The sequence below is a fragment of the Seriola dumerili genome, unplaced genomic scaffold (genome assembly GCF_002260705.1).
Source record: "Seriola dumerili isolate Sdu_G_001 unplaced genomic scaffold, Sdu_1.0 BDQW01000047.1, whole genome shotgun sequence".
Taxonomy (NCBI): domain Eukaryota; kingdom Metazoa; phylum Chordata; class Actinopteri; order Carangiformes; family Carangidae; genus Seriola; species Seriola dumerili.
In genome coordinates, this window is record NW_019174302.1 from 410,342 (window position 1) to 436,283 (window position 25,942).

Sequence of the window (25,942 nt, forward strand, 5' to 3'; positions counted from 1 at the left end):
TATTTGTTTCTTTTACTTAAGAATTGATATGTCTGGTTGCTTTTAAATTTCCAATTTAGATACTTCTTTTTTTTTTAAAACAAAAAGACAAACAAAAAACAAAAAGTTTAGAGTACATAGCCATACTCCAGCCCACTAGGTGGCGTAATACACCTTATTGTTGGACTTCAACCGCCTTACAGAAGAGGAAGAAGAAGAAGTAGTAGAAGAAGAGGAGGAGAAGGAAGCAGGGGAAGTAAAAGAAGAAGAAGTTAGGTCGAGGCGCGTAGTTGTAGCCTAGATATGTAGGGTGCTGGAGTACGTCAGTTAAGTGTTAATATGATCACTGATATTTTACCTACAAGCGTTTGCACTTTTTGCGCATGTTAAATACATCCAGTCAGTATGTCTAGCTAGCTAGCAAGCTAAGTCCTCTGTTTGTAACGTTACTTTAAAAAGAGGTTTCGTTAATTAACGTTAGGTCAACGTGTATTATCTACACGTGGGGATGTTTGTACGTTAATGAGGTAAGTGTGTTTTAAATTTAGTCGTTTATTACTGTGGTTTGTGGTGTCAGTGTGTTGTAAACAGCTAAATCAAGCGGCTACATGTCGTCAACCCACCACCACCAGACCACGTGGTGAAGAAGTCGGCGTGTTAAGCCATACGCAGAACTCCAGTTTAAAAATTGTGATGTGGTAAAAAGCTCGTATATTTACCAAGATTAAAAATCAACAAAACACGACTCAATCTAGTTTCTGAAGTTTGAAAACCACCTCTTTAATTCGGCGTACGTCTTATAATCCTATCGCTTGATTTTATTTGTTTGTGTGTACAATATTTCCCTGTATAAGTGATCTATGGTGTTAGTTTAATTAAACAAATGTACAAACTACTGCACACCTATAAATGTCAAATTTTATTTCTGTCACGGTATTTGATTGTTCTGAAGGTCATTGTTAACTTCTATAAATCTAAATACATCTTGTCAGGTCATCTGAAGAAAAGGGTTCCAGTGGAATGAGCCTTGTGGACCTCATATACATGTATGTATTGCTGTTCTGTTATTTTTATTTATGTAACAAAAGAGAATGGCCATCCCAATGATTATATCAATCACTACCCATCTGACCCATTCATATGTCTGGGGAAGATTATTCATGAACTTCTAAATGAGGGTTTTGGCATTTGTTGTCTTATTAAAGAGTGTGTTGCTGGTGTTAGGTGTAGAGCAGATGTGACTGTAAATATTAATCTTTAATATATGAATTGTTCTTTCAGGGTTGACCAGCTGGAGTGAATGCAGAGCGTGTCTCTTGGCACATCTACCATAAGTATTTGCGTAGTTTCTTTGTTTTTATTTTAATGTATTCATTTTCCAAATAAATACCAAAATTGTGAAGAAAAGTTGCTGTGTTTTTGGTTTTTGGATGGTGGGGTATCTGTTGGGGAATTAGGTTTACCAACCTGTTTGGATATTTTGTACATTCATCGCCTGACTTTCCCACATTGCAGACTTCAAGTGCAGAGGAAGCTCATATTTATTTAAGTTGGGCAGTAGTGTTGGAAAGTAACTATATTGAATTTATTCAAGTACTGTACTTGAGTACATTATTGAGGTAATTGTACTTTATTTACTTTTACTACTGGCTATTTAAAAGTATATTTTGATGGTCATCAACTTTTACTGAAGGAAATTTTTAAATGTGATTTTTGTCTTGTAACATTATTTCCACACTGGTACTTTTACTTAAATAAAAGATCTGAATATTTTTTCCACTGGTGATTTAGAATAATTGCATGTGTTTATGAAGTATTTCACCATAAAATTATATTAACAAATTGAACACCATTATTCCATATTTCCATATGTACATGTAAAATGTCCCACTTGTATTACTTATTCTCCTAACGGTTTTTATTATGGGTGTGCGTGTGTTGTAAGTTTTTCAATATTACAAAACACAAATTAAATAATATACAGAACACAAGTTCGGGGATACAAGTAGAAACAAAATAATTTCAAATAAATGATATACCGAAAAGAAAATAAATCGATAAATTGAATCATGACATAAGACGGAAGTTCTGGCGCATTTGTACCAGAATATATATTTTAAAAATAAAAACAGTCTGCGGCGGTTTGGTTTATGAATATGCACGTTAGCATTTTTAGCATGGTGCTAGTTTGAGGGAGGGGGAGTTTGGACGTCCCCCGGAAGTTGTTGTTCTTCTTCGTGGTAGGAGGAGGCAGTCGCTCAGTGCCACGTTGATGGAGACCAGTGAGGACGTGGAAATCCGCCTGCAGTCCGCAGCCGGGACCCGGTAGCCTCCCGTTCTTGTGTTTTCACAGCCGTTAATCCTTGAGCAGAAGCAAAGGGGGAACTTGTGCTGTGTTTGTCACCTGTTTTATATGTTCGTTCATGTAACAAGGAGCAAAGAAAGGAAGGTAAGACGCTTTAGTGAAGTAATCACGTCTCTGTGTGTTTGTGTGTAACTGTCCTCACTGTTGTATTTTGCACTGGCTGCTAACAGGCTAGAAAACGGACTATCTGACCCTTTGCAGCTGTAATACCGTTCACAAAAAGTGACAACACATTTCTTCTGCTCCTGACGCTGTTAGCTTGTTGCTAGCTCACTGAATTTGCTCATGTTAAACCATAAGTACAAAAAGTACACCCGGTTTCTTCAGAGCCACATAATACATTTGTAATATCGTGGGTATCTGCAGGACTTGAATAGTCTTTTTAAAAAAAGCATTCATGCAGGTTTTTAAAAAAAAAAGGCCTAAGAAGGTATTAAAAAGCCTCACATTTCATTTACAAAGGCAGTCATGTTAGTAATAAATCTCTAGGAATTTCTCCGTGCTATTGTTGCAGACCTTTGACCTTAATTAGTTATTTTTTTTAAATTGGTTAATCCTTCTGTTCGTCTATTTTCTGCTGCTTATCCAGGTCCAGGTGGATTCATTAATGACAAACGTGAAATAAATAAATTGACATTTATTTCACATGGCACTTGCAGTGCAAACTGAGTGTCTTTTCCTCCATGGCAGCTTTACAACACAGTAGTACCCATGAGATAATTAGTGTCAGTCAGAGTAGCCCTTTGTCTGTAAATCTATAACTATTGTGTTTATTACAGGAGCTGAGCTGGTGAAAATGCAATATTAAAAAGAGGGGGAGTCAAATCTTAATTTAATGTTTATAAACCTGTCCCATACTAGTAACACCATCACCATGCACCTTAACTAGCTTGTATTTACCTTTTAAAGGATTGATTCACTTTTTCTTTACTGTACATTGTTGTGATTAATCGATCCTGGTTGTGAAGGGATCCTTTCTTAAGGTGTTTCAAATGTAAGTGATGGGTGACAAAATTGAATCTTTGTTTGATAAACAGTAATTAAAATGGTATCCTCTAAAGTTACAGTGTCTTTATGATCAGTGGTGGAGGGACAGTGCCACAAGGAGGACATTTCATACCAAAAAAACTAACTTTGAAAGACACCCTCTTGATTTGGCTTACTAACACAGACACAGGACTGTAGACTCTGTCCCCCATCACTTAAATTGGAATCACATTAAGAAGAGATCTTTTCACAGCCAATACAGGCAGCAACACTTGCAGCAACTGGTAGATCTGTCAATGTATATTTGAGCATTCAAGTGTTGTTTTAAGGCAGACTGGAAAATATGAACAAACCCTAAACACTTAAACCCAATGCAATAAAATAAAGGTTTGAAGCCACACAAAATACGTTTATAATTTACTGTAATTACTGCAGGATCCTTCAAAATCTTTACTTTTTTTTCCTCCAGGATGAAACTCAAAGAGATCAAACGCACAGCCATTCAGAGCTGGAGTCCTGCTCAGCACCACCCCATCTACCTGGCTACAGGTATGAGCACACAGCAAGCACCAGCACAGGCCTGCTGCTGCTGCTGCTGCTGCTGCTGCTGCTGCTGCTGCTGCTGCTGCTGCTGTTTTAACAGGACAATTATATCATTAGACTTCCAGCCACTCATACATACAGCCACTTCAAGTCATCTGAGTCATAGACCATGCACCTGTGACATCATGTATCATGTGACACAACATGAGTTAATTTATTTAATGTTTATTTTTATGTGAAGTATATAGCATAAACCACTACCACACACCACAGAATTTGTAGCTGAAGTGAGTTTGTACCAAAGCAGACCTGCAACTAAGGGACAATGTCATTATCAGTCAATCTGCTGATTATTTTCAAGGTTTTATAAAACATTAGAAAACAGTGAAAAGAGCCCATTACAATGTCTTACAGCCTGAGGTGATATAATTATATGTCTTGTTTTTTCTGACCCGCAATTCAAAACCCCAAGATATTCAGTTTACTGTAATCTAGCAACGTTTCAGTTTGCTTGAAAAATAACTTAATTGATCATCAAAATAACTGTCTAATCGATTAATCGGCTGACTGCTGCAGCTCTATACCAAAGGTTCCTGTATTCTCCTTCTGCAGGAACATCAGCCCAGCAGCTGGATGCCTCCTTCAGCACCAGTGCCTCCTTGGAGTTTTTCGAGCTGGACTTGGCTGAGCCATCTCTGGACATGAAGTCATGTGGCAGCTTCTCCTCCACTCACAGGTAATAAAAACCGCTGGTTTTAGACCTGAAAGTAAGAATTATTATTATTGTCTATGAATCTGTTGTCACGTGTGAGAATGAAAATTAGCAAATATTCACAGATGAGAAACTAAAACCCCAATAATTAAATAAGTAACCGATTAATTTTCCGTCAGTTGATCATTTTCAACTGATAATCTTTTTTTCTTTTCTTTTCACCCCAAAGATACCACAAACTGGTGTGGGCTCCCTACGGGATGGAAGACCAAGGTCGCCCGTCCGGCGTCCTTATCGCAGGAGGCGAGAACGGCAACGTCATCCTCTACGACCCTGCGAAGATCATGGCTGGAGAGAGCGACGTGATCATCACTGAGAGCGACAGGCACACGGGCCCAGTGAGAGCTCTCGACGTCAACCCCTTCCAAGTACGATCCATTTAATCCGCCGTAGGTGAATCCAGCGTCGTGTGCGTGCACTGCTGTTACTCGTGCTGTATTTTCTGTTTATTGCAGACAAACCTGTTCGCGTCAGGTGGGAATGAGTCTGAGATCTATATCTGGGACATGAATAACTTCGGTGCTCCAATGACACCAGGACCTAAAACTCAGGTAGGTGGGGGAAGTGGAGGGTAACATGCACTTGGACTTATCCACATTTAAAACATGTCTGTGATTAAGAAGTGATATTTGGGAAGCATCACTGAAGATGAGCGAGATGTTTTTGACACAATCTGTATCATCTCATGTGTGTAAATAATCATTTTTAGCAGTTTGGATGGAAATTAAAGCTGCTGGTTTTTGTCTTAAAGCCTCTGGAGGATATAAGCTGTGTGTCGTGGAACAGACAGGTCCAACACATCCTGGCCTCTGCCAGCCCGAGTGGCCGAGCCTCAGTGTGGGACCTCCGCAAGAATGACCTCATCATTAAAGTCAGCGACCACAGCAACAGAGTACGTTGTTTTTTTTGTTTTGTTTTGTTTTTTTAAATCTTACGAATGCAAAAAATGTGTTTTATTTCCTCACAATCCTGTGGCGCTGTACACACAACTGAAACGTTCGTGTGCACGTCTTTGTTTTTAGATGCATTGCTCTGGACTGGCCTGGAACCCAGAGGTGGCCACTCAGCTGGTCTTGGCCTCGGAGGACGATCGGATGCCAGTCATCCAGATGTGGGACTTGCGTTTTGCTACCTCTCCTCTCAAGATTTTAGAGAATCACACACGGTAAACACTTCTGTTAAATGTGGCACACAGAGTTCATCTTTCCTTTGTGGCTTTAAAGAATAAAGTAATTAAAAAAAAAAACACTATGAATGTACCTGCTAACACATATACTGTATATCTTATTCTTCTGGGTCATCCCTCATCACCATGAACACACACTCTGTAGTTTATTTTGACTCAGTTCCCACACACACTGTTCTTCTGCCTCAGATACTCACCAGAGAACCAAATGAGGATTGATCTGCTGCTTAAAATAGTCCCCAAACAGATGCACTACTTCCTGTTTGCTAAAAACTGCAGTTCCCAGCTGTTTTAGAAAATAACCAAACCTTTTGTAAACATTTAATTAATGGACTTGTGCCACTGAACGCCAGGGGATGTCAAAGTATTAAGAGACAGGCTAACACATTGTTGGTTTTGATCTTTATATAATATTGAGACTTTTCTTAACACGTATCTGTACTGGTCTTTATGTGCAGGGGCGTCCTCTCCATCGCCTGGAGCTTGGCTGATCCCGAGCTGCTGCTGAGCTGTGGGAAGGACAGCAGGATCCTGTGCTGGAATCCAAACACAGCGGAGGTAAAAGTGTTGCACATAGGTTATTGACTTCATGAGTGCGTCTTACACTGATGACGACCTCACGACGAAACGCCCTCTTCTGTCATCCTCTTAAGTAAATGTCCTGCTCCGATTGATTCTTCAGGTGTTGTACGAGTTGCCCACCAGCAGCCAGTGGTGCTTTGACATCCAGTGGTGCCCCAGGAACCCCGTGGTGCTGTCGGCGGCGGGCTTCGACGGACACATCGACATCTACTCCATCATGGGAGGCAGCAGCCAGGCGCAGAGCCAGAGACACGCCGACCAGGTGAGAGTTAATCTCCCGAGACAGAAACGGAGGGCGGTTCTTGACGTGTTTGGTGAATAATGCAATTATAAGGTGCTCTGAGGAGACGACAGGCTAAAAACATTTAGTACAGACGCAGCCTGCACACCAGCTGACCAGTCTGGATTCTCCTGAACTCTCCCACCTCTCAACATTTTTTGTCAGAGCTGCACTTCATTTGTTTTCCGGCATCTTTTGTCTTTTGTCTAACGTCCCTCTGGGCGTCGGTTGCAGATTAGCACCTCCTTCGGGAACATGGATCCTTTTGGGACGGGACAAGCGTTGCCCCCGCTGCAGCTGCCCCAGACTACAGCCCCTCCAGCCACGATAAACCCCCTGAAGAAGCCACCCAAGTGGATCCGCAGACCCGTGGGAGCCTCGTTTGCCGTGAGTCCCGCTTCTTTACCTTCCCTCAGCGTCGTGTGTTCGTATTTTTACACTCACACACTCACTTTCGGCTTGTGTTCTCTCGTAGTTCGGTGGGAAGCTGGTGTCTCTGGAGAACGAGAAGCCGAACCCTCAGCAGCCCCAGCAGCCCGCCTCGCACGTCGTACACATCAGTCAGGTTGTCACAGAAACGGCCTTCTTGAAGCGCTCCGATCAGCTGCAGGCCACCCTGAGCGCCGGCAGCTTCGTGGATTTCTGCCAGGAAAAGATCGACGCAGCTGAGAACGAGTTTGAGAAGACAGTTTGGTCTTTCCTCAAGGTGAACAATTCAGAAAGATTCATCTCCTAGAATATCAAGGATAAATTTGAAAACAGCCCATAAGTCTTTTTCTCTGTGACTGTTTTTTTTTTTTCAGGCTAATTTTGAAAGCGACATCCGCAGCAAGTACCTGGAGCTTCTGGGGTACAACAAAGAGGAGTTAGCCTTAAAGGTGAAATGTATTTTCCACATGATGCTGTTTATATATTTGCTCCAATTTTAAGTCTCTTTATTTATACTTTGATCCAGTGTCTTTCTGTGCATCTTGTGATGAACGTGTCCATTTTGTTGTTTAGATTTCAGCAGCACTAGAGGAAAAACCTGCCGAGCCTCCGAAGGTGAGTTCAACTTCTGTGTGGCATTTTAAAGGAATAGTCTGACATTTTAGGAATGTTTAAAAATGACCAGAAGAAAAATTAATATAAAATCAACAGAGAATTATCACCGAGCAGCTGATCAACATTGCCGAGCAGCTCAATAGTTTCCCTTCTCGATTAATTGAGATGCTCTTTAATTGTCCGTTGCCTCGCCACACTACACCTCATTTGTTCTTGCTCACTGTGCCGTCCGCATTCCTCCGCTGACACTGGTACAACAGAGAGGCTCGACTGTTATTGGCTGTAATTAGAGCCGCGGTTCTTGGCCGACGTGCTGCGAACTCTCTGTCTTACATTTCGTAATGAGGAAGTGTCGCAAGTGTGACTCCAGTTTGTGAAACTGCTCGGAGGAAGCAGGAATCATTTGTAAGGACAAAATTTGACTCTCTTCTCTCACACGCGGATGGTGTTGGTGAAGTGCTCCTGCTCTGAGGTGGGAATGTGTTGCCTATTCGCCCTACCCTACCCTACATGACCCTGACTCCAGCGTTACATCCGAACTTGACTTCCTCTCCGGTCGGATGTTTCCTGGACTTAATTTTATCCTTCTCATCATCTTAACGTGGATCAAAGACTTAATCCTGAGCGGTCATTACCCACAAAACGAAACCAAGTGTGACCTTAGCTGACCTCTCTGCACACATCCTTCACTTGCAAATATTCTTTTACTTGATTTCTCTCGTGGTCTGACCTACGTGGCGTTTCAGCCTCACGCTTCTCCCTCACTCGTCGTCCCTGACTTGTTCTGAACCCATATTTTCCTTCGTAATCCAGGTGGAGGCGCCCGCTCCAGCCACCCTGCAGCCGCTACCAGACCTCAGCCTCGTGCCGCCTGCTGACACTCCAGAGGCAGCGTTCGACATGATCGCTGCAGCAAACCTCCAGCCGGCTGCCACGCTCGAACTTCACTCCGCTCCTGAACCGGAGACTGAAACTCCGGCGGCAGCAGCAGATCCAGAGGACGATCTTCTCACCAGTGAACCAGAGGAAAATGTGGAGCAGGGTGTCCCAGAGGGGGAGGCCGAGGAGGAGGAGGAGGAGGAGGACAAGGGGGAAGAGAAGGAGGAAGAAGAAGAGAAGGAGGAGGAGGAGGAGGAAATCCCCTTAGAGGAGGTAAAACTTAATCATTCTATGTTCTCATAGATGCCATTTTCTAGCACAGTTGAACTGAAGATGTGCAACTTAAGAAAACACATGCAAACAGACAAAACACCTTCATAAATGATGTTTCTCTGGTGTTTCAGGAGACGACGGCACCAGTGGAGGACGAGCCCAGTCTAGCTGAGCCCAGTCTAGCGGAGCCCAGTCTAGCTGAGCCCTTAGCTCCAGTTCAGGAGCCCACTCAGGTGCCAGCTCCAGCCCCCGCAGAAGGAGTCAGTCTCCGCATCAGTCAAGGTGAGTAAACGTAATAATTCAGCTCACAAAGTCCAGTGGGTTTGTTTTTAAAAATCTGTGACTGTGGTGTTTGGTTATTTACTTTTTGTTGTCCTGCAGATGTGGACGGGCTGATCACACAGGCTCTGCTGACGGGAGACTTCGAGGGAGCCGTGGAGCTCTGTCTCCATGACAACCGGATGGCGGACAGCATCATCCTGGCCATCGCCGGAGGGGCCGACCTCTTAGAGAAAACCCAGAGGAAGTATTTTACAAAAACACACAGCAAGATAACCAAGGTGTGTAACCACCAGAGGGATTTTTTTTTTTTTTTAACTGAGGTTTTTATGAATTGAGATGTTTATTGTCAGTGATGTAATTGTGTCTTTTTGTCGCGCAGCTGATCAGCGCTGTGGTGATGAAAGACTGGCACGACATCCTGAAGACGTGCGACCTGCAGAACTGGAAGGAGGCTCTGGCCGCCGTCATGACCTACGCTCAGCCCGAGGAGTTCTCTTCTCTCTGCGGTTGGTTTTCGTGCATATCGTTTGATTTTTCTGTCACATTCTCAGCTCAGCCACGAATTCATCCCCTCAAACCGAACCTCTCTGTTTGTCAGACCTTCTCGGGAACAGACTGGAAGCAGCTGAGGTCGCTCAACTGCGAGCTCAGGCCTGCCTCTGTTACATCTGTGCTGGCAACGTGGAGAAACTCGTGTCTTGTTGGACCAAAGCGCAGGACGGACACTGTCCTCTCTCTCTGCAGGTGTGTTGAGAGACTGACTGCAGATCTGTATCTTAAACCTGCTATAACTTATTGTTTCGACCACTTGGAAACATATGACATATAATCACTTTTCAGCAGACGGTAATTTATTTACACATCCAGCAGATATGGATCAAAATTATTATTCATATATTGAGAATATTACCTCTCTTTTAACTCTGTTTTTGGTCTCTATCGACTCCTGAGGAAAAAATCTGGCTCTTTAGCTGCTAGATGCTCGACTCTGTTCACCAGCTGGACTCAAGCCGAATTTTTTACAGCTGTGTCTTTGAAAGCAGTTTAGCTTCTTTTAGCTGATTGTTTTGGTTTTTCCTGCCTGCAAACGTTAGCAACGAGCTAGACTAGCTAGATATTTTTGTCAATTTGCTAACATTACAACTACACACGGTGATTAAATGTCTTATTTTGCCTTTTTACGCTTCTTCTGTTGCCCTCAAGTGACGTAGCTAAACCGTTTTTTTAAAGCAGCTTGAATCTTAATTTTGTTTCCTCCGCTCAGGACCTGGTGGAGAAGGTGGTGGTGCTGCGGCGTGCAGTCGAGCAGACCCAGCGCTCCGGTCCCGCTGCTATCGGCATCCTACTGGCCGAGAAGATGAGCCAGTACGCCAACCTGCTGGCCTCGCAGGGCAGTCTGTCCACCGCCATCACCTACCTGCCTGACAACACCAACCAGGTATGAGACACACCTGCAGCCTGGTGCGTCTTCCCACTGAATAATGTACCAGGCGAAACATCACCCTGTGACAATCTTCCCAGTGTATGTTTCTTGTTTTGTCCGTACAGGTTGCCGTACAGCAGCTCCGTGACCGTCTCGGTCGGGCTCTTGGGCAGCAGCCGGCGGCTCCCGCAGCTCCGGTGCAACCCCAGAGAGCTCGGACTCAGCTGCCTGCCGCTCGGGCTCAGCACGGCTCCGCCCTGCCCCGGCATCCCTTCACCCCGGTCCAGCCCGCCATGGTGCCTCAGCCCACTCCAGCAGCTCCTGTACCCATGCTTACACCTGCCTCTGCCCCCACCCCTGCACAGCAGCAGTATTACCAGCCAGTACGTCCCGCTGATTTTCCTCTGTACCGCCTTAAAAGTTCACACAAGGATCCAAGTTGTTGTTTGTTTTTAACCGCTCTTCACTCAGTAGTAAAAGCTGTGCGAGAAGCGCAGACACTGTTTTATAAATATGGCTTTTATGCGTCCGTATTGTTTATACCTCTGTTCAGACTCTGAACCGTCAGACATCAGGATCCACACAGACTTAGGTTTGGGGTTTCTGAAACCAGATCTCCGACCGGTGTTTTCCCTGTTCTGACCACACCTCCACACTAACTAACCACCTGGTGAAGTGCTCACTGCAGTTTGCTGTTGTGTTGGAGTCATTTCATTGACTGGGCGTCCATTCTAGCCAGGGTTTAAATCACATGCTGATTGATAAATGTGCTTATTGCAGGGAGGGTGTTGTTGCCCCCTAATGATTGGGAGAAATGAATTCTTCTCGGGGGGGGGGGGGCTTGTGTTCCTGCTGTTATTTGAACCCTGGCTCTTACTGTGTCCTCTCTCGTCTCCACTGGTCCAATGCTCGTGCATTGTGGCGTCGTGGCGTTGTTTGGTGTTTTCCCTCCCCGTGCCGCGGCCATCATCGGTATGTTGCCTCTGTGTGCTTCAGGTGAGGGCTGCCTCCACTGTCACCTCCTGGAGTAACCAAACTCCCACAGCCCTCCCCAATGTCCCACCTCCTCTTCAAGTAGGCAGCGCCTCAGACCAGCAGGTACATATACTGACCACGCATCCAACCTCACACACACCGACTAAACTGTTTCCATTGATCCAAGCAGTGCCTGACGTCCGAGACTTCTCTTTGCTATGTCTGTGGTAATGCCCCTCCCCTTAGCTACCCATCCCCCCCCCCCCCCTTCCTGTCTATACTCTGCCTGTTACCTCTGTCTCCTATGATGCATGTAGTCTCATTTGTTTCTCCTGCACCACCATTATTAATGTGATTTATTGCATGACTCTCCACACCCTAAACCATGACATGCATGTTGTTCCTAGCTACCAAGCAAAATACCACTGAAGTGCAGCAATCACTTTATTTGTGAATTACAAAAAGAGCACAAGAGGCAAATTTAACTGTTCTGCCCTCTGTTTGTTTGCAGCTCTAAACTTTGTCCTCACGGAGAAAAAAGCCTGGCTTCATCTTCTCCTGCAGAGCCCAGTGAGCAGTGCTCTTGTCTTTTATTTTGAAATATGGCTTCAGATTTTCCTTTTTTGTGTTTTTGCAGGTGGAGGCTTCAAACTCCATGTACGGGATGCCGGCCTCCGGCACAGCCGCCCCACCTCCAGCCTCCTCCACTCCCGCGTACATGTACTCCCATCAGTACCAGCGTAAGTGTAGAACTGGGGTCATTGACCTCAGGAAAAAAAATCTCTGTTATGGAGAGAGAAGCAGTGTCTCTGAGTGTCACATTATCATCAAGCAACCCTGTATCCTAAAAATCATGTTTATATACGACTAATTTAAACCCAGAATGAAGAAAATGAATGAAGACATTTTTCAAAAACTTGATGCAGGGGTTTTCAAAGTCTGACAATGTGGTCTCTCTCAGCCAAAACTGAGACACGGGCTACAACATTAGACTCTAAATAAAGATGGACGTAGCCTCACAGGTTTCTGAAGAGCAGCTTTGAAGCTCAGAGTGAGCTGCTACGCCATCACCATCTTGGCAGTGCCTGACTCCGCCCAACTCTCGGCTAATCCAAAAATGGGCAAAGACGTCCTCAATTATGCAGAACCGTTCGCTACAGACACCAAAACTGTTTTTGCACCAGGCTGTAAACATGTTTATTTCTGCTGTAAAGTTGGACATTTTAACATGGAAGGCTATGGGGGATCGACTCAGTGTCGGAGCCGGACTCTAGTGGTCATTAGAGGAACTGCAGTTTTTGGTACTTTAGCAATGGCTTCGTCCTTCAGCTCTGGAGGTTGTCACTTGGCTACAACTTGAACCCTGTTTTGTTTTTTGGGGGGAGTTTTTTTTAGCCTCTAGTTCTTTACATTTTGGCAAGTAAAAGTACAGAGAATTAGCCATTAGCATTTCCTGTTCGCAGTGTAATGACTAGAAGCACCTGTTCTCCCGTCCTGCTGCACCTCTTGTGGACTGATCTGCAGATAATCTAAATCATTGTTTAGGAGCTAAATCCATGAGACAAACACCTGCACATTCACAGGAGACATGGTTGCATCAGCAGGCGGCACACGAGCAACACACAACCTTTATTCTCTCGTCTTTAAAACACTGGCAAACATTTTGTTTTTTGGAAATGTTTGACTCTGTGTCTGATCTCCTCTGTGCTGTTGTGTTCGGTTTTAGTCACTAACAGATAATGAGAATGGTTAAATAACTTCTGAGTGTGTTAATCTCTTTTGTAACCGACAAGATAAACATGAAGCACGTTAGCATGCACTCTGTGTTTTACTACATGTTTCCTGTTGCATGATACAGTTTGAATAACATGCAACAGTTTTTCTCTAACAGCATCTGTTGTTTCCTGTGTGACTCCCAGCTTACCCCCAGGTCAACCAGTACCCACCTGGAGCTGGGGGGGTGCCTCTCTATCAGCCTCTTCAGTACTCCTCCTCTGCTGCTGCTCCTCCTCCTCCTGCAGAGCCCTTCTCCCTTCCTCACCCCCCCGGCTTTCTCTCGCAGTACACCCAGCCCATCCCCTCTCAGCCAGCACCCCCGGTCTATCCCGGACAACCTCCCATCAGCCACTGCCTGTCCTCCTCTCCCCCCTCTCATCCTCCTTTCTATCCCACTCCTGCCGCCGCCTCCTCCTCCTCCTCCTCCTCCTCCTTTTCCGCTCCTCTGTCCTCCGGAGCGTCTTTCCAGCATGGCGGTCCAGGATCTCCTGTGTCGTACATGCCCCTTCCTCCACCGAGCGGATTCTCAGGTACACAGCTTGGCGCTGACCCAGAGCTGATCCCCGCCTCTCAGAGAACAGGTCTGCATGGCTCTGATCATCCTGCTCACACACTCACTCAGCCTGTGTGTCCAAAAGTCCTCCGTCTAACTGCCACATCATCTCCCGCAGTAGTAGTTCTCATTTAGTGAGTCACTTCATTTATTACTAAAAAGCTGCAGCTGTGACATCAAGAGCATCTTTAACCAGACTCGTCTTTTTAACCTCCAGCACTAACAGGAAGCCTGGAGTGTGCCGTAGGAATCATTACACCTTTCATTATATTCAGTTACAGTGAATTCAGAAAGTGTTCAGACCCTTGTTACTATTATGTTGCAGCCTTATGCTAAAATATAATTAAAAACAATCACCTTTTCCCTCATGAATCTAATCTCAAAGCCTCATAATGACGAAATAAACAGAATTAAAATCTTTTTTTGCAAATGTATTAAAAAGGAGAAACAGATATCACATTTAAATCATGCAAATTTCTTTATTCTGTGTTTACAATATACAACAGAACTGAGCACACTTATGCAATATCACTGAAATATTATAATAACTTACAGTAAATTTTTATTTATTTATTAACTCATAATTAATATTTTTTTTCAAGTTGAGGTGTATTTAATGAATGATGTATAATTAAAATTTAACACGTTAGATAAACTAAAATACAGAGTTTAATCTCAATGAAACTGCCATTTTAATCAGTTTATCATTGTTTTTTTAATTTATTTGTTGATTATAATTAAACTGTTTGACATTTTTTAGGAATAATTTAACTTTGTGTATTAATAACTTTCAAACACTATAAAAGTCTTTTATTATTGTTCTGGCTGCAGGTAATGGAAAAGGCAGATTATTACTAAGTTAAAATAAAGTGAAAATGAAGCCGCTGTGGGTCCAGGAACTTAAAACTTAAATCTTTGTCCTTTTCAGCAGCATGACTCAGGACTTAATTAAAGAGTACAGCTGATTATCATCGTTCAGCTGTTGGTCGCTTGTTTCACAGGAAGCACGACTGAGTTCATCAACAGGCCGCACATAATCATCTCTGGATTCTTCAGATCTTTATGTAGTTTTAAATCGTAATGAATAAATAACTAGAAGCAGTTTGTTGTCATGTGGATGAAACAGGTGAAACAGGTAATCAGGCTCTAGAGACTTTGCATGGCTGCACAGACACATTATTACCTGAGTGATGATTATATTTCAGATTTGTTTTTACAGCTTGTCCAGGTTGGAACTGATTACCTGAATGAGAGAAATTTTAAAGCTACACTAAAAATTGCTTTGCTCATTAATATGATTATGAATGACATCACGTTCATCATGCTACAGCCAATCAGTAGAGCAGATTTGAGGCGTTTAATTACAGTATCTGTGAAGTTTATGATCAAAGCTGCAGCTTAACAAATCAACTCAATCAAGCTCCGACTCTCAACACATTTCGTAACGTAAGATAAACTGAACCCTGACAGTGTGAATCATTAGGTCTTTGTTTTTCTCTGTAGGGCCTCAGAATGGCTGGAACGACCCCCCAGCTCTGAGCAGAGCACCAAAGAAGAAGGTAAGGCTGCTCAGGACACATCATATATATATATATATATATATAGACAATGATAACCTGACGATGTTGCAGGTTTTAAATAAAATACTGTTTGTTTATCATAAATCAGCAGATCCCACAGAACTACACTCCTCCTGCCCCCATCACGGCTCCCATCATGGCTCCGCTGGGCGCCGACCCTCAGGCCCAGCCGGCGTCCTCTGGGGCCCCTCAGGCCATGATCCAGGGCCCGCACGATGCCCAGGTCCCCTACTCAGGCATGCAGCAGCAGCAGCAGCAGCAGCAGCAGCAGCAGCAGCAGCTCCAGCAGCTCTCCCCTCCACCCATGAACCCTGCAATGCCCAGGACCAGTGTGGAGGGTGCACCTGGAGCACCCACTGGAGAGCTCATACAGGTACACAGATGTCGTGTGTCAGAGAAAATAAAGATCACAGCTTGAGGATGTGAGGTTGCCTCAGTTTCCTGAAGGTGCTGACACAACAAACTGTTTAAAATCAAAAACAAAACAGTTCTTTATTAGAAAATAAATGTTGTACAATAATCCTAATGATTGACAGTTTTGATACATTTACATTTATATTTATTTATGTGAGCTATATATATTTTATATTTCAGTTTGAAGATGTGGATCTGATCTTCTTTTTCTTTATTAGCTCACAAAATATAAACAGAAAAGACAAAAGTTACGTAATACTAGTGTTTATTTTGTAGTGTTTTGTAAACAATTACAACTTCTGCTGTGAGCTGCTGTTTAAACACTTAATGTAATAACGACTGTAATAATATGAAGTATGTCTTCATAGGAGACGTTATAACAAAAACTGAACATTAATAAACTTATTAATAATATAATTAATAATTAATAATAAATGTCCTTATACCAGTTTATAACTACATTTTAGTTTGCTGTAAACCATTTATTAAATGTGTCTTTAGAGCTTTAGCTAAAGTGTGAAGTGTTTTGTTTTTAATTTACTCTTATTAAATTCAAGTGTATCACTATATTTTTCCGTCTGTTTGACCCTGTCAGCCTCTTCAGTCCATCCCTGCTGAGAAGGTCATGAAGAAGCCGATCCCCGAGGAGCACATGGTCCTGAAGACCACGTTCGAGGGCCTGATCCAGAAGTGCTTGGCTGTAGCGACCGACCCCGTGAGTCCCGTCTGACGATGAACGCCGCAGATCGTCTCCGCTCGGACAGAGTGAATCATCAGAGGTTTAACTGTGTTTCTGTGTTTCATCGTTTCGCAGCAAACGAAGAGGAAGCTCGACGACGCCAACAAACGGTTGGAAGCACTTTATGACAAACTCAGAGAGCAGGCGGTGAGTGTCCGGCTTGACTCGACTCCATGACAGAGGTCAATAATAATGACTGGATGCGTCTCACGCACAAAACAAACAAACAAAAAGAAAAACTACAGAGTCTTAAATCTAGATTTAAAAACAGAAGTGGACTCTACACATGGGCTCCGTGCAAGAAGAACTCTTGTTTCTAAATTAATGAACAGAATTTGTCACATTTGTCAATTTTCTCATATTTATATTTATTACTTTTAGGTAAAATCTGCGTGTGCATGTGTGTGCGTGGGTGTGTGTGTGGCTTGTGACTGATGCCAGGCCAGGTATGTCCGCTACACCTGTGACTTCTCACCTCCACTTTCCCCTCTTTTGTTCTCTCCAGCTCTCTCCCGCCATCGTGGGAGGACTACACAACATCGCCAGGACCATAGAGTCCCGATCGTACATGGAGGGCCTCAACATCCACACCCACATAGTCAGCAGCAGCAACTTCAGCGAGACGTCTGCGTTTATGCCCGTGCTCAAGGTGGTGCTGACGCAGGCCAACAAACTCGGGGTCTGATCAGGCACACAAAAAAAAAACAACTCCAAAACTCCTCCGTGTCTTCGACCGGTGGACAGCGGAGAGAGAGAGAGAGAGAGAGAGAGAGAGAGAGGTCGGGGGTCGAGCAGAGTATCAGCGTTTAGATTTTGTTGGTCGCTTGTTTTACAGGGAGCTCCATTTGACTCGCAGTGCAAACGATGAAGAATCCTGAGATGTATGAAAATACTGTTAAGTTCTTCTTTTTGTGCCATTTTTGCATTTTCTGACACAGCAACACAAACACAAGCCATGATATCAGTCGCACTCAGTGGTGAAAGTAAATTCTGAGCCCCGTGCAAACACGACAGTTAAAGGGCTAGAGACGTCAACAAGAGTCACACTAAACGTTTGTCTTTAATTCAGAATATTAATGTATAATCTTTAAATAAATATGCAACAACCTCCTATATGACAAACAAAAGCTTTCAGCATTTTGGATTTGGAAATAAATATAAATAAATATGAAAAAAAACAAGATGCAAAGGAATGAAAATAAAGATAAGAAAAGTTAAAGGATATTCAGGAATTTTAAGGGCATTTCTATCAACTCGTCTTGAAATCATCAAAATAAATGTAGTCATTAAAGAAAATTAATTATTAGTAATTATTATAATGACTTTGGTATTAATAGCAGATTGCTGTTGTTGCAATGCAGCGTGCTTTTGACTCACAACCGCTCAATCACGTAAACAACAATCATGTAGGAAACATTAGCTAGTTTCATCTTTATAGTCTTTAAATGTTTGTGCACTACAACAACGCTCAGATACAATATAATACCCGGACATGTAGAGTTTTCTCTTAAAAGTACAAAATCATGCTTCATATTATAACATATTATTGCATCATCGCCTGCATGCATTCTGCAGTAGAGGCTACAGATAGAAAAGACACGTGCAAAAGACAGAATATGGATTAATTTAAAAACCAGGGCGTCATATTGGCTGTTATACTTCAAACTAATCGTCCCTCCCACAAGCTTTTAAAGCAAAGTAATGCTTGGAGTGCTAGTTTTTTTTTTTTTCTTTTTTAATGTACCTAATATGACATTTGCTGCTTTTACTGACTTACTTTCACCACTGGTGTCACTACATACAACACATTGGACCAAGATGTTGTCAGTGTGTGGGATATGTCAATGCAAAGCAATGCAATCCCATTTGTTGAGGACGTTTTAATGATGTTTTTAATTTTTGTTTGTAATTCTTTTCTTTTCTTTTTCTCTGTGTAATCACAAAGCTCAGCAGAGTGCAATGGACTTTTTAAAGAAAAAAAACGAGACTTGTGCTTTTATGGAATTTTAAAGTTTGCATGCTTAAACACAAACGGGCGGTCGTCTTAAATGGCATTGGAGGTAATTATCTGCTAATTAATCGGACCTCAGAAGGAGACTGGAAACATGATACTTGATTTTCATTCCAGCTATGATGAGGGCGGCAGTCTGAGTGGTCAACCTCAAGTTTATGTTGTTAATAAAAGAAAACAAGTCTTTGTTTTAGATTGACTACATGCAATATTTTCAATAAATAGTATTTATTTACAATACGATGCTGCTTTGTTTAAATTTAAATCTACTGACTAACATACAACTTAGAGCTGAAGCAGGTAGATTTTTTGCAGGTATTTGGTCACAAACTAAAGAACAGGACAAATCTGAATTTTGACCAGATGTTGGCGCCAGAGGAAAAGTCAATGGATCATCACGAAGTTTATAATTCATCTTGAGGAGAACATGAACATCTGAACCAAATGTCCTTTTTTGTCGTATAGTTTTAATTCATTTTAACATTTTGACAAATACAGATAGTACAACTGACACATAGCAAGAAAAAACCCACAATGGACATTTATATAAACGGAAAAATTTAATCTCACAATAAACTTCTCTTCCATGTTAATATCACGCAATGTTAATTTCATGTAATCCAATCTGAGTATTTGATATTTATTTATTTATATGAGGCAATGTACCAAGAGAATTTAATAACTACAGGTTCTGCTCCTCAGCTGTAAATACTCCCAGAAATCCCCTTTATCGGTTGGATTAACTTGTTCCTTCAGTTCCACAAATTACTTAGAAATGCATCAAATAGTTGTTTTTAATTTATGTAACTCTGAACTGAAGCTGCGGTGTTCTTATTTTCATTATCGCCACAGGGAGCTAAATATAAATAAAGATAAATAGGGTTTTTGTGTAACTCACAAAAAGAAAACTGTTATGTAATTTCCCAGTTGGGGCTGTGTATGCAGTAGTTATCTGTATTTATCACGGTCAGATTAGCCTGTTTCGGGCCCCGGGAGATTTGCTGTTGGACCGTTGTTGCCTCCAAAGTAAAGTGCACACAGCAAACTTCATGATAAACCAGGACCAACGAGTTCGCCTTTGCTGTAACACTCCTGCAAAACTAATGACATTCCCCTCAGCCTCAGTCATACTGTGTTTTGTGCTAATTAGAAAATTTGAGCATTTATTTTATTTTGAAATCTTTGAACATGTGTATAGAAAATATACAAACAAGAGACGCCCACTTGTAATAATTAATAATTTAATAATCATTAAAGTAGAAAGAAATCACTTTTACCAGCTTCTCAAATCTGTATATTTGCTATTTTTCCAGTTTTATAGATAAACTCAACATGCTTGTGTTTTTGACTGATTTCAACTTCAGGGAATCATTTCATAGAGCAAAAAAAAAATAAACAATACATTTTTTTATAAAAGAAAATAAAAAAGAAAATGTTTTCTAGCCTTACAGTTCTTCTGTGAGGGAATGATGCCACCCTTTCTCTTTATGTTGACATGGAGGATGGAGGACCTGTTATACTTGGTGTGGATCTTCAGTACAGATTTCTAACAAATTATTGATTAATTAAATTATTTGGACAGAAATGATATGGTAGTTAGGTGAGCTTTTGTGGCCCCTGGAGGGTCTGGGATCCCTTTGCAGTCGCCCGCTTTGTTGGTGATCCAGCCTTGCTTTAAACTGCATTAGCTGAAGACTAAAACTAATGAGAGCAGCATTTTATCCTCTGTATCATCTCCATCCTCACGTTGCATCAGATATCCGGATACTGTCACTCGCTTATTTACATTCCCGTGCTTTTATTTTGAAGGATATACGCCCAAACCGGAAGTCTTACCTTGCCAGAAAACTCTTTCGTCTCTTACCAGGTGTGTGATGCCAAAACGACCTTTGGGCGTGTGTGGAAACGCCGTTAACGATTTTTTTTTTTTTTTACCGGTGCGACCGACGTTTGTTACCGATGTCAAACACAGCGGAAGTAGATGAAAAGCGCTGGAGGGGATTTTAAAAGAAACTTACGTGCAGGACAGTCGCCGCCTGTAACTCACGCAGGGGGCGTCGGACCGTTGACGGATCATCCAACAACGCACGGACAGGTAAGTAGTCGACGGTTACCTTCTGTTTACAAAGCAGCACGAGCAGCCTGTTGTCTTCGTGTTTGTGTGTCTACACATGGAGCGGTGTTGTGTTCTGCTCTTGTTGTTTTTCAGCGTTAGAACACTCACTTCCGGTTTGGTTTTGATGCCATTTATTGAATAAACACGTCAGAACTGTAGAAACATGGGCACCACTTTCTGATTAGGCGCCATTTATAAAGGGTTTATCAGCCGTAATGATTGTCTTTATTACTGGGTAATAATGAGCATTTACTAATACTGTATAATAGATCAGTTATAGGCATGGATGCAAAAATGACACAAAACAACCTCAACCAGGTAAAAAAAAATAACCAATTAATTGACACAAAACAACTACAGGAAGACACAAAATGCTGCAAACAGGTGCAAACAGTCCTTTAACAGACGCATAGTGATCACACAGAAGCAAACACAGACAATACAGCTGCAGGGGCTTGTGGTCTTTTGTGTGTCTTTCAGTCTGGGTGTTCCTATAGGAGGGTAGGGGGCCCGATGTGTCATAATCCATCCATGGTCTATATAAAATGCAATGAAAACCTTTATTAATGGTTAATAAATAATTTATTTAATGCTTTATAGAGCAGTTATAAGAATATTTACAACTGAACAATCTGCCAACACGAAAGTTGTTCTTATTAATGGCTTATGACTGATTTATTAACTATTAATTAATTATAATTAATTAAATTATTAGTAGGTGATGTATTAAACGCTAATAAAGCCATTATTTATGACTTAAAAACCCTTAAATAAACAGTGTCTTGTCTGAATGATATAAGTGAACTAAAGCCTGTGTGTTATGACTAGGAAGTGTCTGTGTTAAAATGTTTCTCGCCATCTTACTCACCATGATACACATCAGACATATTCAACAGATTAATATCTTCCATGCAAACTAACACAAACTTCTTCTTCTGTGGTGTCAGAGGAGACAGGATGTTGGGTTGCAGTCCGTGGGCTCTTCTGCCTCCCGTCTACTCCGTGTGCACAGCTGCTGGACTGTGGGCGGTGTAAGTTCTGTTAATTATAGGATTGGATTTAATTTAACTACCAGGTCTGTTTCCATGGATGGATTAGTGAAGGGGCCTGACAGGCACAGGCCCAGGGGCACCAAACAGATGCAATCCAGTATTTGTTTTTGTTTATTTTTCCATCATGTGACAGCTGCACAACAATCTGAGGCTCCAGTAACATTGGAATAATATACAGTAAAACACCAACAGCACATCTTACTCCTGCAGCAGGTGATATTACAGTACATAATAACTTTATTCATCTATCATCATTTACCATGATGTGTTTTGATGCATTTTGATAGGTACTTTCTAGCTGTCCAGGACCAGAAGATAGCTCCGCTGAGCTCACAGTACAGGTGAGAACCTACTCAATATCATCTACAGCAAATAATCACTTTTTATATCCCATCATAATCTCTCTTTTTTAATTTATTAATTTTAGGAGAAGAAATGGATCATTTTATGCTCCATATATTAGGTAAGTACTCGTCATTTTCTCTTCACAGTAGAAACATACTGTAGATACTATGTTTATTTTATTTACTTTATTATTTACTTTTCCTCCTCTCAGTATTGCAGGAAACTTTCCACCAGCCAGCTGCATCTTCAGCGAGGTCATGAACCTGGCAGCGATTGTGGGTAAGAGCAGTGACGCACCAGTGTTGATTATCTCAATAGTTACAATATAATATGGTAAATACAAACTTAGAATATTCAATATGTGTATAAAATATGCAATATGTGTTTATCCGTCTCTCAAAACTTCCCAGAGCTCAGCGGATCCTACTGAAGATATAAATGTTTAAAGATGGAAACAATTAGAATGAATATAATTCTGACAAATCAAATTAAACTAGGGACTGTCAGTGTATATATTTATAGTTAAATCCTAGTCTTTAGACATAAACAGACAGATTGTTGCCACACAACATGCAACATGCTAAACATATCTCCACTGGTTCCTTCTCCCTTCCAGGGTTCATTATTGCCGTCCTCAGATACCTCCAGCTGAAACAGGCCATCGACAAACCGTGGCTGAATTTTGCGAGTCTGGTGGCTTTCTCTATCGGCTGCTTTGGAATGACGCTCGTAGGGAACTTCCAGGTGACGCACATCACCAACAGATACGTGTATTTAACAGTTTATACACCAATTTATAGATGGACTCAGTTCAATACACCTGATGTTTGTTATTTTGGTTTTAGTTATTCACTCAGGAGATGATTCACAACTTGGGCACCTTCATGACGTTTGGCCTGGGGACGCTCTTCTGCTGGGTGCAGTCCTACATCACCCTGAGAGTTAACCTGAGGAACGAGGGGAGGAAGGCCGGCATCATTCGCTTCCTGTTGTCTGGAGCCATCACCCTCTGCATGATACTCTGTATCCTTTTACTCAGAGCATTTAAAGAGCTATCGATACATACCGACATTTTATATGTTATCGATTTTAATAATAAAAGAATGCAACTTACTTTCATTATCGATTAATCTACTAAGTAATTCTGCGATGGATCGTTTGGCCGAAACGACGTCAGACAATAAACTAAAATTCCCGTCACAATTTCCCAGAACCCAAAATTATTATTCAAAAATTATTAGGTAATACTATATATTATACTATTATTATTATTCTATATTTCAAATGATTATATTGTATAAAATAAAAAAATATAATAATACATATATATATTGTATCACACTGTATATAATGGTTGTCATAGTATCACTACACTATTATATTATTTTATCATGTTTTTGTTGTAAGATATATTACCATTACATTGACAGGATGTCATATAAATTATATAAAGTATTATTATATGATTTTTATCATTATTATATTGCTCTAAAATTAAATTCTTTCTACGATTATATTCAGGATTACATAATTTATTATCACTATATTGTCTTCTTCGCTCTCCCCATCCAAACACACACACACACACACACACACACACACACACACACACACATTACAGACTGATATTAAACACATCATATTCTTGTCATTTTTACATAATACATCTCCATAACTGTTGCGTGTCCATCCAATATTTAAAAAAAGCAAATGAAACTTGCAGCTAATAGTAAAAATAACAAAGACTGAAACTTTGTCGATACCCTCTGGATTTGATGAAGTCAGACTTCTGATCACATGACTATTGTTTTAAGAAAGGCCTTTTCTTTACGATGGATGCAGATTATTCTCTTTTTATGTTCTATAATCCTCCATTTGCATGTTTGACCCTTTAACTCACGTGCCGCAGATTTCTCCCTGATGGCTCAGCGCCTCCACATGCACGCCGCTCGATGCCAGTGGGCGCTGGTCATGTTCTTCCTCACCTTCCTCGCCACTTTTGCCATTGAGTTTCGTCACAACCGCTTCGACGTGGTGTGCACGGACAACACCGGGCGTCCGGTCAGCCTGTCAGAAACCCACTCTCAAGTGTGCAGGTACCAGGCGGACCAACTGTAGGGATGTTAACACCGGGTCACAACTTTGAGATGCATTTTCCTCCACCTGAAGAGGCTGTACCTGGTTCCTACGCCTGTCCTTTACTCTGGTATCACCATAACTGAAACATGCTGACCGCATTTCAAATATGCATGTTTGATTGTTGCATATTTTTTATCCAGAAGCTTGTAAAAGTGACATTTTTTAAATGCTGCACCAAAAATCTGCTGCAGTTTCTTTATTTTTTCTGTTTATGAGGAAGCTTTAATTGAGAAACTAGTTTTGCACTTCTTTTTAAACATTAAAGACATATAGATATTTTTTTTAACTTTCCAAATGCTTTAGTTTTGAGGGGCTGTGTGAATCAATGAATGCTATCATATCTAAACTATCAGTATTAAAAAAACACTAAATGTGTGTTTAGTCTTGTGTCCCTAAAGTTTTTTAGTTTTTTATTTGTTTTCTAGAATGACCTTAAACCTCCACCTTTAAAGGAGTAGTTGACATAATTAATGTTTATTCGCTTTCTTGCTGACAGTTGGATTTTGACACGACTCTAATATCTGTCTGTTAAATATGAAGCTTGAGCCAGCAGTCAGTTAGCTTAGCTTAGCATAAAGACAAACAGCTAGTTTTGCTCAAGGGAGAAATTACATTGGTTTCTTTGTGCTAACACCAGTAGTTTTGTTGTGAAATAAAACAGTAAAGCTTTTATTTCCAGAGGAATTTCTTTAAAAGGAACAGCTCCATGTATAAAGGAGTAGTTCATCATTTTCTGAAAATACACTTATTCACTTTCTTGAAGAGAATTAGACGAGAAGATCGATGCTGCCGTCACATCTGTTAAATATGAAGCTACAGCCAGCAGCTCCTCTAAAGCTAGAAAATGAACATGTTATATGCCACCATATACACGAGAGTGGTGTCAATCTTCTCGTCTCATCTTGGCAAGAAAGCAAATTAGTGTATTTCCCAAAATGTCACAAATTTTCCTTTAAAATGTTTGGCATATAAAATCAAAACTAGTATCTGTTTGGGTCAATACCACTAGTGATGAGTGAGTTTTATTTTATGATTTGTGTGAACTTTGTTTAACAAACAAGCATTTGCATTACGTGCATCCAGTACTGTTAGAGGAGACCAACTTCTGTGTGAGACGAGGCATTTTTATTGGAAGTAATTTTCCTGAATAATACCAATTATGTTTCACGCATAAATCATCAATTTGCAATTTTTAAGGTAACTTTCCAAGGACCCACGTTACATATGAACAACGGGGATGGCACATTTAAATAGAGACCGTTCACCTGTGAGGGGATTAATTAAAGACATTCGAACTAAGTCTGAAAATGAAAACGCTCTGTTGGCAGCACCTGTGCTGAGTGCTAACTATACTGTTATTCTACTTTCTAAAACATCACAGTTCAGTTACTGGATAAAATGCCATACATCAGCAACACGTGTACATGTAGAGGGAGGAATCGAGTGGAAGACGTGTACAAAACGGTGGCAAATACAACTCATATATAGGACTGGCGAACAAATACGGGTCATCTAAAAGGTAAAAAGGTAAAGTAACCTCACAGGTCACGTGCAGCAACTTTTATCTACAGCTTGTCTTGTCGTCTTCCCAGTCAATCAAAAGGTCCAGTGAGAGTGGTTTTCCATTTCTGCTCCTATTATGCTCCG

At 41.4% G+C, this 25,942-nt stretch overlaps 2 protein-coding genes and 1 long non-coding RNA gene across 3 annotated transcripts; all 3 read left to right on the forward strand.

Annotated features, from left to right (window-relative positions):
• Positions 1–256: 256 nt before the first annotated feature.
• Positions 257–1,374, forward strand: LOC111217867. Its single transcript, XR_002664965.1, has 3 exons — positions 257–506; positions 972–1,025; positions 1,261–1,374. It is a non-coding gene; the product is annotated as an uncharacterized LOC111217867 (long non-coding RNA).
• A 901-nt stretch (positions 1,375–2,275) lies between these two features.
• Positions 2,276–18,881, forward strand: sec31a (SEC31 homolog A, COPII coat complex component). Its single transcript, XM_022739821.1, has 28 exons — positions 2,276–2,428; positions 3,801–3,880; positions 4,487–4,610; positions 4,816–5,014; positions 5,102–5,197; positions 5,398–5,538; positions 5,669–5,811; positions 6,291–6,390; positions 6,515–6,676; positions 6,929–7,081; positions 7,170–7,400; positions 7,498–7,572; positions 7,697–7,738; positions 8,552–8,890; positions 9,079–9,172; positions 9,272–9,450; positions 9,552–9,678; positions 9,771–9,916; positions 10,437–10,610; positions 10,721–10,978; positions 11,592–11,693; positions 12,208–12,310; positions 13,490–13,927; positions 15,403–15,458; positions 15,568–15,852; positions 16,489–16,608; positions 16,708–16,779; positions 17,138–18,881. The coding sequence occupies exons 2-28, from the start codon at positions 3,802–3,804 to the stop codon at positions 17,315–17,317; spliced, it is 4,218 nt and encodes a 1,405-aa protein (XP_022595542.1). The 5' UTR covers positions 2,276–2,428; position 3,801; the 3' UTR covers positions 17,318–18,881.
• A 1,593-nt stretch (positions 18,882–20,474) lies between these two features.
• On the forward strand, positions 20,475–24,946 carry tmem150c (transmembrane protein 150C). Its single transcript, XM_022739878.1, has 8 exons — positions 20,475–20,738; positions 21,707–21,790; positions 22,099–22,152; positions 22,239–22,274; positions 22,368–22,435; positions 22,773–22,900; positions 23,002–23,179; positions 24,066–24,946. Exons 2-8 carry the CDS (start codon positions 21,717–21,719, stop codon positions 24,272–24,274), a joined length of 747 nt encoding a protein of 248 aa, XP_022595599.1. The 5' UTR covers positions 20,475–20,738; positions 21,707–21,716; the 3' UTR covers positions 24,275–24,946.
• The last annotated feature ends 996 nt before the right edge of the window (positions 24,947–25,942 follow it).

Excerpts from the sequence above, each read along its gene's own strand:
- sec31a (XM_022739821.1), top strand. The coding sequence starts at position 3,802 with ATGAAACTCAAAGAGATCAAACGCACAGCCATTCAGAGCTGGAGTCCT. Across the intron at positions 6,391-6,514 it reads GGAATCCAAACACAGCGGAG|GTGTTGTACGAGTTGCCCAC; the intron begins GTAAAAGTGTTG and ends TTGATTCTTCAG. Across the intron at positions 10,611-10,720 it reads TGCCTGACAACACCAACCAG|GTTGCCGTACAGCAGCTCCG; the intron begins GTATGAGACACA and ends TTGTCCGTACAG.
- tmem150c (XM_022739878.1), top strand. The coding sequence starts at position 21,717 with ATGTTGGGTTGCAGTCCGTGGGCTCTTCTGCCTCCCGTCTACTCCGTG. Across the intron at positions 21,791-22,098 it reads GCTGCTGGACTGTGGGCGGT|GTACTTTCTAGCTGTCCAGG; the intron begins GTAAGTTCTGTT and ends GCATTTTGATAG. Across the intron at positions 22,153-22,238 it reads CCGCTGAGCTCACAGTACAG|GAGAAGAAATGGATCATTTT; the intron begins GTGAGAACCTAC and ends TATTAATTTTAG.